Consider the following 13989-nt stretch of genomic DNA (forward strand, 5'->3'; position numbering starts at 1 on the left):
TAACACATATGTCTGCATCTGTAACGGTGGCCTCCTTGGAGACTGTAAGTGACAGAGTGCCACCCTGGGAAGCACGCTTGCTTGTCTTCTTTGTGGGATTTCTGACTCTTAGCTGTTCACCACTTAGCTGGGCAATGGGCATCTGAGTTCCAAGGGAACAGTAGATGCCCATGGCTGGTCTGGGGTCTCCCAGTGGACCTGAAAGTCCCCACAGTTCTGGGACTTTGCTGAATCTGGGTTCTCACTAATATGTGGGTATTTATCCCTGTGCATGTTGGGTTAAAGATTTAACCCTGGGCAATTCTGAAAAGTGTTAAACTTAACTGGCAGACCTAAAGCTATACTATAATTAACTACCTATCTAAACTGACCCCTGCTCCCAGCCCCTGGGAATTAAGCCAAGAGTGACGGTCAAAGCAAAAAGATAAGGAAAAAGAAGTAAAACACACCAGCCTAAAGTCATCAAAATTAATGAGATTTAACATTCTTTTTCTTTATGCTCTTTTGGTAAAATCAGTACTAGTTGGAATACAGCAGAAAGAACATGAGATTTAAACTCATACAGACTTGTATTTGAAACCAGGCTCAACAACTGTTAGCTGTCTGACCTTAACTTCTTTGAAACTTAGTTTCTTCAGTTGCATACTTGGACTATAAGGCATACTTTGAAGAGTTTTATGAGGATTAAATTAGATGTATCAAGCACCAACAAATATGCCAGTTCTTGGCACATGCAAGTACTCAGGTTAGTTTCTAAGATTAGTAGGTTACTTTTGGAATCCTCATTACTCTACAAAACTGGCTTGGAACAAGCAGCACCATGATCAATTTACTCCCGAAAGGTTTCTAGGATTAAAAATGAGCAGCCTTTACTCAAACATGGAGCAAACATTTCCACTGAAGGAACAAGACCCAGGCCACATTTTATTTCACATGTATGTTACCAAATAGTTTTTTGATCATTCATCCCCACTGCTACTTGGACTGGAACTTGGCAACTAAGGAGGTGATGAATGGATGGGTTGGCCCCTAATACTTGGGTTTTTTCTTTTTAGATTTTATTTTTAAGTAATCTCTACACCCATCGTGGGGCTAAAACTCACAACCCCCAAGATCCAGAGTCACATGCTCTACTGACTGAACCAGCCAGGTGCCCCCTTGGATTTTCTTTTTTTTTAAGTGAAATGCTTTTTCATTGTGTTCATCAGTGTAAACTCTGGCAGGAGGACTCAGACACAGGACACTGTTGCACTGGTACCAAGGGAATGGCCTTAGACTCACCAACTTCTGAGAAGAATCCAATTCCATGCTTTCCTGTGCTAAAAACTTATTTAACAGTAACGATGAGGGCATCATCTAATGGAAAAAAACAAAGCAGTAAGCCCAGTCCTACCTGGAGCAAACGTTCCTGCTCCTGCTGCCATTTTTCCTGTCTCCGACGTTCCTCTTCTGGGTCCCATGCCCAGAATTTAAACTGCTTAGAAAATAAAACCACGATCAGAACTAAGCCACGTCCTCAAGGCCAGGACAGGGCAAGGGACACAATTAGCTTACAGACTGGCACTCCGACATACGGAAATTGAAGCCTCCACATGTCTTAAAGACCCTCTTTGCTGCCGGAAACCACTTTTTAATCCTAATTCCTCTTTGGTTTACTTCCAGGAAGCTGGTATGATCTGTGAACCTTTTTGCAGCTAATGAAAACATGAAGTAACTAGCCCCTGGCATGGGAAGGCTTTGGCTTCATTTCTTTTAGAAGTGATCTCTTAAATGTATGCACGCTTCTAAGCATGAGATACTCATTCTGGATATCGATCCTGGTCCAAGCAAATCGGAATGCTTATTTCAGCAGAACTGTATTTTGTGAGAAGTGGTGTTTGCCATACTATACAACTCATCTTTTTTTTTTTTTAATGTTTACTTTTGAGAGAGAGAGAGAGAGAGAGAGAGAGAGAGAGAGAGTCAAGTGGGGGAGGGGCAGAGAGAGGGAGAGGGAGACACAGAATCTGAAGTAGGCTCCAGGCTCTGAGCCGTCAGCACAAGTGGCTCAAACTCATGAACTGTGAGATCATGACCTGAATCAAGGTCATTTAGCTGACTGAACCACCGAGGTGTCCCCTATAGGACTCATCTTTTTTTTTTTTAATGTTTATTTATTTTTAAGAGAGAGAGACAGAGCACGAGCAGGGGAGGGGCAGAGAGAGAGAGTCAGACACAGAATCTGAAGCAGGCTCCAGGCTCTGAGCTGTCAGCACAGAGCCCGACGCGGGGCTCAAACTCACCAACAGTGAGATCATGACCTGAGCTGAAGTCGCACACCTCACCGACTGAGCCACCCAGGAGCCCCCAAAACTCATCTTTTATGCTGCTATTGCTTTTCCATCACAGCTGTCTTTAAAGTGGGTTATTTAACTCACCAATGCTCACCAGCATCACCTGTGATTCAGGCAAGAGGGAGTCCCTGCCCTGGTGCCGAATAACCAACATACAAACTTAAAGACTTTTTTTTTTTTTTTAAGGGTTTTGTGAGTTTGGCAGCAATGAATGAATGGGAATAACGGGAGAAGGATGCAAGAACCAAAGTGGGCAACCGGGTCACACAATATACAAGACGGAGCAGGTCCACAGGGGAAGAGAGATCACAGCTGGCCTCTGGGAAACTGGCCGCATTTAAACTTGGCCTCTCCCAACACCCAGGGGGAGGTGCCAAAGCAAACCACGTTCCCCACTAACTGTGCTTCTTCCCTTCCCTCTATTCTGATGGGCTGGTTTGGGGAAGCACTTAGAACTGTCTAGGAATCTAGAAAGAAAAAAGGAAGATGAGGCTGGCAGAATTTGAGAGGAGGGGGAGGGCCTGGGGGTGGTGGGCAGCAGGCAGAATCTATCTACCTGAGCTGCCTGAGAAGCTGGACAGGGTCAGTTCTGTCCGAGGCTTAGACGGGTCTAGTTACTGTCCAAGACACCTGGGCCAGCTCACCCTCGGCTCTGCCCTGCCCCCAACAGATCCATGCTACCACTTAGGTGGACAAGGGCTGAGCTGGCCCAAGGAAGTGTCTCTGGGCTGAGAATGCAGGCCAGCCATGGGTGTTGCTTGATTTATAGCAAGATAAATATTTATAACTTTAATGTATGTAGACACATGAAATGTGAGCCTCCATTGGTACTCTTGCTATGGTACCTGCAAATGGTTAGGATGATACCCACAAAAAATCAAGGAAAGGTGGGCAAATCAGGTAGAGAAATGTATTTCCTATACACCACTCTTGGGATTCATACTGCAATTAGTAAACTAAAGGCTCTGACAGGTTATGCAGGAGAAAAGCTATTTAAGATATTTAACTGTATATAATTCAAAATTTCCCAAATTTCCTTGGATGATCATAAGATGTCATCCAAATGGGATTCCAGATAATAAATTAGGAATTAACAGTGTTAAAGGTTGGCTCCACTTGGCATTTTCCTAAAACTAAGAAGCCATTTAAGTGTTCAGAACGCCTCTCGAAGGAATGACCCTTCTCTGTCTTTTAAGGAAAAGGGTGTGGTTCTGTGAACAAAGCCATAGGGAGTCCAGTGGGGAGAGTCTGTCCAATCGTGGCAGAAAAAAGAAGAACAATTAGGAATTATTCAATTTTCAGATTTTACCAGGCAGTAATTGCAAGAATAAGTAAAGTGTGAGCAGACAGAAGGGAGTAGTGTGGGGTAGGGAGATTGAGCACAGAAGAAAATAGGGAATATTTGTTAAAAAGGAAGACAAAAATAGTGTCTTCAGAGGAAGAAAGATAAAGAGGAAGATACTTGCGTGATAAACAAAAGGGAAAGCAAAGTGATCCCGCTCTTTCCTTTGGTGACTATTTGCTGAGCACCAGTGTGGGCCAGGTGGGGATACCAGCTGGCCAAGGGTCCCAGCCTTGTGGAGCTCACAACTGAGTGTGTGGGGAGGATGGCTGTGAAGGAATGACCAATGTATAAATGACACCAGAAGACAGTGTGATAGCTATCATAAAAGAGATCTGAAAGCTGCTAGAGAAAGTCAGAATGAAGAGCATTTAGCCCACTTTGTTCTATAATTTATCTGTTTACAAATCTGTACTTTCTTTGGCCTGGGGTTTCCTAGGCAGAGAGGACCCTTATCCCCCTAAGTATCCCAAGACCTTGCACTTTTAGGCCTTCAACAGATGTTTGTTGAATAGATGGATGGAATCACCTCAGGCCAAGGAATGCATCTCCTTCTCTCCCCTTTCTAGATGCTGAGCCAGGCCACTCCAAGTCTGACTGCAAGTGTTCTGATCTTTTGAGGTCAGCATAAGCCAAGCTTAGTTCCTCTTCAAGCTTCTCTTATTTTCAAATGTCACTTATTTTTGTGTCCTATGAAGAGCTATCATTGAAAGAATGTCAAATTTGGGTGGTATTTTCAGAGAATTCACTTATATAGGTCAGTAATTTGTTTCTTTCTTGTTCTAGTTTCCATAAACCAGAAATAAGGACGTATCTCTTCAGGGCACCCTTCCCCTCCACCCCTGCCTAGGGGTACAAGAACAATATGACTCTGTTGCTCCCATGTAAATTAAGATGGAAATCAATGTGTTTCGTATACTCTTAATGTGCCAAGGATGCCACCTCTGGGATCCTTCTGGGGGTTCCCACATACCGGGAGTATACTCAGCTTCCTGAGAAACTCAAGATTCCCAGTATTGGCTGGAGACTCAGACTGCACAAGTGGTTGCTAGTTCTGGAATGTGGCTGGAAATACTTAGGGCTGTGTGACCCTTCCCCATTCTGCACAGACACTTAGGACTTCTCAGAGTGAGACAATGTACCTATAGGTAAGAATTGGTATTGGCGGCGTCCCTGGATGGCTCAGTCAGTTAAGCATCTGACTTCAGCTCAGGTCATGACCTCACGATTCATGAGTTTGAGCCCCGCATTGGCCTCTACTGTCAACACAGAGCCTGCTTCGGATCCTCTGCTTCCCTTTCTCTCTGCCCCTCTTCCGTTTGCACACACTCTCTCTCAAAAATAAACAAACATTAAAAAAAAAAAGAATTCCTATTGGCTATGGTGGGCCTTTTGGATTAGCCACTGGGAGGATTTGTTCATGGATCAGGCACTGTGCTAGAGGCTTCACGTAATTATTTCGATTAAAGCTCACAACATCCTGAAAGGAGGGATTATGATCTCATTGCATAATCAAGGAATATAAGGTCCAAAGAAGTTATATAACATCTGCAGGGTCATATGTTAGTAAATCTGGAAACAGAGGTGCAACGGTGATTATGTGGCTACACCTCGGGGGCTCCGGGGAAATGCTACAGTTGATTGTGCCATCGAGGAAGTCTCCAAAGCCAGTGGAGTTTCAGAGGCTGAACAAGGTGCCAGGCCCAGCACTGGGAACACGCAGTTCAGAGAAAAGTCAGGTCTACAGAGAGCGTTCACGTACAATTCAGCAGCAAGCAGTTGCCACAGCATCATGTGTCTTAATGTTTACTTTTAGCAAATGACTTTTTTTGATGTAATTGAAAGAAAATATTGAAAACTAAACATACAATTAATATTATTCAAGATACTCATTGTGAAAAGGAGTGAACAGGGGCAGCGTGGGTCTCCCAGGGAGTTTTAGCTGCGCCCTGTCTGTCGACAGTACACTATGTTCAAGTATTGAAGTATTACCCTCGGTTAAAATAATGATGTTGAATGCTGATAGGAGCTGCATGTTTTAATACTAATTCCTATGGTCACCTTCATCAGATTTTACTTTCCTAACTCACTTACCATTTTGTTTCCAGGCATATCACAACTCTGTGTAAGGATAAACCACCCATATAATGTCTTTCCTCACATTGCACCGGAGAGCATTACACAAGACTTTTAATTATTCTTTTATAATCATTTAGAGTCCATTTTTGGTCGAGTTCTTTCTAAGCAAATCAAATACTTTATAAATTAAAATCACACAGCTACTTACAGGTGTCGTTACAGGTGACTTTTCACTGCCTGGAGAATCCACTGTACAGAAAGAAAGAAAAGGAAAAAAAAAGAAGATTAAGCAGCTGCTAACAGTGTTTCTCTCTGATCCTCTGAGTGGAGGGTGGTTCCTATGTCAGCCTTAGATCAATTTTTTTTTTTTTTTTGGTAAGCCAAGAGCATTAGAAGATCATAACAAAGCAGACCCTTGAAGCAATTTGTACCCATCACCAAAAGGAGTTATGACCAGTGTCATATGATTGATCACATCAATTAGCACCAGAGACTAGACTATAAGAAGCAAAAATTATAAGTGCTGGTTTTTAATGCCCCTTGTATTCCAGCTTGCTTGCCCGGTTCCCTCACTGTCTGACATGGAGAATTATCATACAGGGAGAGGCCAGACACCATCCAGAAAGTAAAGAGAGGGACACAGTTAACAAGAGAACCATTACCGGTTCCTGGCAAATACTTCTAACCTTTGTTTACAAAAAAAAAAGAGAAGAGCAGAAAAAATGATTTTGAATGCCTATTTTTTTGTTTTTTTTTTTTAAAAAGAAAGAGCTGAATATTATGTCTTTAGATTTTCAAAATCAAAATAAAATTCTATGCATTTCCTTCCAATTTTAGTATAACTGGTACCGTTACCAAAGAACCAGCTCTTTGCTAACTGTGTGTCAGAAACAAGCGTTTTTTTGTTTTTTTTTTTTTTTTCTGAAATCAGAAATGAAGAACAATGCCAGACAGTATCGGCTGCCCCCAACATGGATTTTTGCACAAAAGAGATACAGCTACCCAGTATGCATTTTACCTGACTGGGAGAAAAACTGGGAACGTCGCCAAGAGTTCTGAACTCTAAGCGGAACACTGGCAATGCCAGGCGACTCTAGATCAGATGGCAGAACAGAACAAACAGAAAACCATGAGGACGGGGTGAGAATTGGATAGAACCACGCTCTCAAGTACTGAAGGACGTTTGGCTGTCGTCGATACAAGAGTTGAGAAGGAGGGACTCTAAAGTACAAAATATCCCAATAAAACTCATACAAAACCTGAAGACATGGACAAAAGCCAGTAGAAATGGGACAGTTCCTGCCGTGGTTGGTCTTCCTTGGCGTTAGGTGAAATTTTATAGGCGTATACTTAATGGTGATACTGTTAAAAGTTAAATCTCAAATGATAGGATGATACGCTCTGCAAGAGCAAAACGCACAGTTTAAATTGCTTTTGGAGAACACTGGGAAAGTATAAAAGACAGCAGAGATGAGTTCAATGATTCTTTTCTATCCTTTATAAAGCATATGTATGGAAGTCTGAGGCCAAAGTTGTGCATGTGTGTAGCAAAAGGATGTGTAGATGTCTGTCTGTATAGACACAAGCTCATGGTCAGCATTTACATCCTTAAACGGGGCCCTGTGCAACTCTCACATCATTCTCAGTTCAAAGACATCAGTTTTAAAATGTTCACGTATTTTCCCAAAACACCAATATATCTTTGAACTGCTGGGAGATAGTTGAGAAAAGGAAAACTGTCACCTTCAAATGTATTCTGTGAATGTTTTCAGATTATTTAAAGGCTACTTATGGGGTGCCTGGATGGCTCAGTCGGTTAAGTGTCCGACTTCGGCTCAGGTCATGATCTCACAGTTCATGAGTTTGAGCCCCACGTCGGGCTCTGTGCTGACAGTTCAGAGCCTGGAGCCTGCTTCAGAATCTGTGTCTTCCTCTCTCTCTGCGCCTCCCCTGCTCATGCTCGCTCTCTCAAAAATATAAATAAACATTAAAATTTTTTTAAATAATAAAAGAAAAATAAATGAAAAAGAGACTCCCTGTGTGTGTGTGTGTGTGTGTGTGTGTGTGTGTGTGTGTGTACACGCGCGTGCTTAGGGGGAATCTGTGAAATATCATTAGGGCTCACCACCAGATCTTCAGTAGCCTGTAAATCAGTCTATAAACATACGAGTTTGTAGAAATGGGGGAGATATCATTGTCTAAGGGAGAGAGTATTAGGTATGGCTCCAAGATTCCTGATCCTAAATGTATAGCTTCTTTGGACTTGATGTGTGACCACAGACTAGTCACTTACATAGTTCCACTGACTTTTTCCTTTAAATTGAAGTACAACTGATGCACAATATTAGTTTCATGCACAACACAGTGATGGATAACTCTATACAGTATGCTATAGCACATACACATAGAACAAGTATAGCCACCATCTGTCACCACACAACGCTGTCACAATACCATGGACTGTATTCTCTGAGCTGTACTTTCTTTCCATCCGGTGACTTACTCATTCCATACCTGGAAGCCCGTATCTCCCACTCCCTCTGACTTTTTATATCTGGGCAAAGCCCTATACTTCCCCCTCTCCCCTCCCAATTTAAGACAAATTCTGTCTTTTAAGGTTACATTTATTAGAGGCCTTTTCTTCTCGAAGATAGGAATTTATTCACTGTAAACAAAGTATTACTGTTATTTTTATATCTCTTGGCAATGTCCTTGGTCAGCAATTAAAACACATACTTCAAGTCAGTGGTTTTCAGAGTGTGGTCCCTGGATCTCCAGCATCAACATCACCTTTGGGAACTTGTTAGAAATGCAAATACTCCGGCCCCAGCCCAGGCCTACTCAGACACTGTAGGAATGGAACCCAGGGACCTGTGTTTTAACCAATCCTGTAGGGAACCCTGGCATGTACTCATGTTTGAAAATTACTGCTTAAAGCCATATCTTTACAGTATCCATTCGTATTTTAAGACAAGCATTTAAGAATAGCTTATTACTGGGAACCTGGGTGGCTCAGTCGGTTAAGCATCTGACTCCTGACTTCAGCTCAGGTCATGATCTCACACTTTGTAAGACTGAGCCCTGTGTTGGGCTCTGCACTGACTGCAGAACCTGCTTGGGATTCATTCTCTCTCTCTCTCAAAAATATATTTAAGTACAGTACATTACATTTAAAAATAAATTTAAAAAGGAATAGCTTATTATTGCCTGGTATCTTGCTCTGTACTTCTATTCCTACTATTCTGAAACTACCAGATTATATTAGTGCTTATTCTGGGGCAGGTATTGAGCTAAACACTTTTTTTTTTTGTTTATCTCATTTAATTATTCCAAAACTCTTATGAAGTTGGTACTATTGTTTCCATTTTACAGTTTACAGGTGATGATAAGAGATTAGGAGATCTTGGTGGGGAAGATCACACAGCTAAGAACTAGATGAGCAAGAATTCAAACCCAAGCATTGTCTCCAGAGCCTGCAGCTGTCATTACAGCTTCCGTGAACCGGACAGGAGTACAGAACAAGTGTACATCGAATAGAGTTCTATCTTGAAGACTAATTTTTGAAATTCTCTAGTGCTACTAAATTTTACTTTTTATCATTCAATTTAGATAAAGCATGATGTAAAGTCCCTTAATTAACAGCACATTTCACAAAGTTGAAATGCACAACAGGTAACAGAATGTAAAAACATGTGAGATAAGAAAACTAATTAAGATGCCTTAAAATATATACTTCCTCTCTCTATTACTTCTCCACACAATTAAAAAGTGGTAGAAATAGGGCAGGATTAAAACCTGTCTAAATATGGTCAATTTCTGGCCCAGTTAGAAGACTTTATTTTTGTCAATTCCCCTCAGGACAGTAGGGCCGACAAATTTAAAACAAATGCTTGGAAGGCAGTATTGAACTTTTTTCCACATTAAGGAACCAGAGATCATCAGTGTATGTACTAATTAATTCCCTCCAAAGTACTTCCTGTTATACAAATAGAGCCCACCTTATCACCCAGCCATCAACCAGGGCTAAAGGAAGCCAACTGAGATTCTGCCAATTGTGGCCCCAAATAGCTGCCCATCCTTGAAAAGAAAAAAATAAAAATAAATCCCCAGCCACAATGACCCTGTACCATCTTCTCTTTGCCTGAGCTGATAAATCTATAAAGTGTACTGGGAAGAGGACATTAAAAAAAGATAAACAAGAAACCTCACAGCTCTTGCCTCCTAAACTCTAGCTGTTTTCACGTCTGGAGAGAGAACTCACACTAGTAATGCCCAGTAGTCTATATGTTTTGCAGAACAGGCAGGGAATTCTCAGGACACTCCCCTATCCTGTTCACACCCCTAAGACTCCTTTCTGGTGGTTGTGGGCACCTGAGTTTTTCACAAGGACAAAGAGATTCAAGTGGAACTCTTAAAGAGTAAAGGGGTGAATTCACAACCTGTACATGGCCTGTGAGTTACCTGGGGAGTTTGCAGAACACGTTTAATCTATGATTGTGAATGACTTCTCAGTAATCGTCATGCACACCCGGGAATTATTATGGAGTAAGAAAATCTGATTTTCTTCCAAAGGAGTCAAATTGTCAAAGGAATGAGTATTTTGTAAAGATGAGATAATTGACAGTTAATGAAGTTGACATAACCATTAAGATGATAAACTTTTTATTAAAGTTATTGATTTTTTATTTTGTAATTTAAAAAAAATTTTGGAGCCAATAAAATTCTTTTAAGGTATCAAACACTTGTGTAGGTCCTACTGTGCCTACAGCGCCGGGTTGACAAAACAGTGTCAGTAGCTGGGTTTCTGGCTGGGCCACATAGACAGTGCGATCCCAGATTTCCATTCTGAAGTTATTTAATTTAGCCACCACGGATTCTTGCAAACACCATGGCTAAAGGGATGTTAACATAAAGGAGGTAGTCTTCCTTTAAAATAAAGAATATTTTACTGCAGACGGGCCCAGGAAAACAGAGAGAGCTAATAAAATATTTGTTTCATTTTACCTTGAGAATTGAGATTTGGCAAATGTAATTGGTTGGCTTCAGGCATTTTGTCCAGAAATGGATACGTCAGGGTTGCTTCTGGCTCTGGCGATTTTGGCTTTCCCACCTGGATCATGGGCAACAAACAGAAACATTCTAATATTTTCCATTAAAAATTGCACAGGTGAAATACAATTTAAGAACCATAGCTATTACATAAGTCAATAAACCCAAATGTTTAACTTTTAAATGGAAAATTTTGCCCCTTCCCCAAAACTCTTTTGTGTTTTCTACATTAATGTAGAGGCCTGGGGTGCCTGGGTGGCTCAGTAGGTTAAGCGTCCAACTTCCGCTCAGTTCATGATCTCGTGGTCTGTGAGTTCAAGACCCACATTGGGCTCTGTGCTGATAGCTCAGAGCCTGGAGCCTGCTTTGGATTCCGTGTGCCCCTCTCTCTCTCTCTCACTCAAAAAATAAATAAATAAATAAATAAATAAACAAACAAATAAATAAATAAACATAAAAAAATATATATAGAGGCCAATTTTCTTCAGAGAAATCAAACTAGAGATAGAAGTATGATGATCACTTTTCTCCAAACCCAGAAGATAATATTCTATCTTTGGGATTATACACCATTCTGTACTATTTTCTGATCAATCAACCACATATCCTCTTCTTGGTACTCCATAATACTGATTTTGTAACATCAGAAAGTGAGACGCTCCACATAAGATAAAATAAATCTTACTATGTAAGTGCTGAGTATTAAAATAATATCACCTTCTAGTGGACATTATTCTCAAGACAGTACACCACCCTCCCACAAACTTACACAGAGCACATTAAAGGCAATATATTTTGCTTGTTGACAAAGAAGTGTCATTTTAAATAACTACCATCCACTAGTGTCCTAGCAATGGTGCCATTAGGGGATTGTTGAGGCAGATTAGACCACTTGTCCTTATGGCAAACAGTTTCAAAATTTTAAGCTTTATAAATTCTTCTGTTTGCTTTGTAGAAATAGCCATTCCCCAATCTGAATGGCTTTGGGCAGAAGAAGCACCTTCCTTCTGACTTATTGCTTCCAATCAACTGCTGAAACACCAGATTACCAAACTGATGTCTAAAACAAGAGTCAGTAGACTCCGAGCAAAGATCAGAAGGAAGGGCATGGCTATATCAGTTCGTGTCCTTTCGGCTGCTTACAGGACTTGCTTGGGTTCACTCTGGCTAGTGGCTGTGTTCCCAGTAGACTAACTTGATAGCAAACAGGGCAAGTCAGGCTGTAGAGCATTTGTTTCATCATAAGCTGATCTCTGATTTGGTTCTCAGGATGATTTCATGCCTATAATTTCTTCTTAGTAGGATTTTATTTTTCTTTATGAATAATATATTTGGCCCTAATGGAATCTTGAAGAAAACAGTTAATCACTTCATTCTGCATTGCAGAGGTCAACCAGATGTCCCAATGAACTTCAATGTTAAATACGCAGCAAAGGCTAAGGCTTAGACTTACCAAAGTTGACAAGCCCCAAATCTTAACCTTATACCATTTCCTCCATAGTTGAGACTGACAAAAAAAGTGTTTCAGTGATGCTCAGTTGTAAATGAATGTTACTAGCAGAAATGCCCCAAATCACCACTACGCAAAAAAGGTCAGCCCATGTGCATGAACACTTTGTTTTATAAAGGTAACACTCTCAAGAGAAGTCAGAAAACAAAAGCTGCTGCAACCACAGTGATGACCTTTCTCTTTTCTCCTAAGTGTTAACTCCACAGTATGGAAAATAGAGGGGAGTGATTCTTATATGTACGAAAAGCGTTGGGATCCAAAACCATTATTGCATCTGCTAACCAACTAGTAGAGATTCTTAATCTGGAGTCCACAGAACAGAATTTAAGGGGTGTATCTCCCTGATAGCACTTGGTACATAGGAAAACATGGTAATCTTGTGTATTTTATACTTTTAAGAATATTATCTTGAGAATACTGTTTACCAGATGCCAAAGGGTCTGGTAAACACACACACACACACACACACACACACACACACACACACACACAGAGTTAAGAACCCCTGAAAACAGTGTTTTCCACAGTAGGGTAGACATGACCCTGGTGGTCTAAAGATGGACCACACAGATGAGGTTAGGCAGATGAGATATGCAGATTAATACTTTTTAGTTATTGTGTTTCCTTTGTTTCATAAAAAAATATTTTTTAGTGATGAGACAGTTTTCCTTCCGGTTTAGACTTAAGTGGGAAAAAAGTTAATTTGGAAGAATAAAAATGAAATAATGGCTACAAGCGTCATGTGGATAAAGCAAATCTGCAAAGGTGGGAAATCCTGTCTGCCCCCAACGTTTTCCTATGGTTTAGTTCCTACTTTCAGACCTCTAGACCATTCTTTAATCCTCCATGTATAAAAATGAGGAATAACTGGAGTCTGAAATCCCCCAAAGGCATCAAGACAATAGGCATTTTTGACGTTCTACCTAGGACACAGCACTGTCCTCTCCATAAGGCCCGGGGCTGTATCTTGTTTGCTGTTGAAACCCAGTGTTTAGTACAGTGCCTGGCTTAGAGTAGGTGCACAGTCAATACAGGCTGAGTAAATGACGAATGAATTGGAACTAGAAGTGGTAAAAATGTCCAATCCAAATTTAGGGTTAATTCTTAAAGCTGGAATGTCACCACATACAGTACGCCAGTGTGCAAGCCCATGGCTGTCTGTGTTGGTGGCCCTCTTGGAATCACCAGGGGAGCTTTTAAAAATACAGATGCCTGGGACCTTCCCTCAGCAATTCTGATTTATTTGATATGGAGCATGCTTGGTATTTTTTGAATTCTAAAGGGTAGCCGAGGTTGAGAGCAACTGGAATAAAGACGAAGACTTTTGAGACTGTGCCTGAAAACAAACCAAATTAGTATGAATGAGATGAGACTCTAAACAAGGAAGAAATTTAATAAAAACAAGACATTAAAACTCATTATATCAGAAAAATAATTTTCTAGTTTCCTCGTTGTGCAAGTCCAGAGGCATCAGAAGTATCATTGCTATAAAACAGGTAAATGTGAGAGAATATTTAGTAAGCTGCAGATAAGCAAGCTTAGGCCCATTACATTTTTCTTTTAAATATATAACTGCATAATTAAAAATTATTTGAAATAAAATTTAAAAGATGTTGACTGAATATATACAAACCAATATGTATCAATTGCTACCAGTAGAGGTAGGTTTCAGTGGC

General features: G+C 40.8%; 1 protein-coding gene across 16 annotated transcripts in view; it reads right to left on the reverse strand.

The window, feature by feature from the left end:
- Window positions 1-13989, reverse strand: part of LIMCH1 (LIM and calponin homology domains 1) — a 326428-nt gene that overhangs the window by 21392 nt on the left and 291047 nt on the right. For 6 of the 16 annotated variants that reach the window (XM_042936513.1, XM_042936501.1, XM_042936508.1 and 3 more), the window contains 3 exons: window positions 10759-10864; window positions 5963-6003; window positions 1394-1474 (listed from right to left, as the gene is read on the reverse strand). In XM_042936513.1, the coding sequence (XP_042792447.1) occupies window positions 1394-1474; window positions 5963-6003; window positions 10759-10864 (228 nt within the window). Of the gene's footprint in view, window positions 1-1393; window positions 1478-5962; window positions 6004-6772; window positions 6848-10758; window positions 10865-13989 lie in introns of all 16 variants that reach the window. The other 10 variants (XM_042936498.1, XM_042936505.1, XM_042936504.1 and 7 more) reach the window with 3 other exon arrangements.

The sequence above is a fragment of the Panthera leo genome, chromosome B1 (assembly GCF_018350215.1).
Source record: "Panthera leo isolate Ple1 chromosome B1, P.leo_Ple1_pat1.1, whole genome shotgun sequence".
NCBI lineage: Eukaryota > Metazoa > Chordata > Mammalia > Carnivora > Felidae > Panthera > Panthera leo.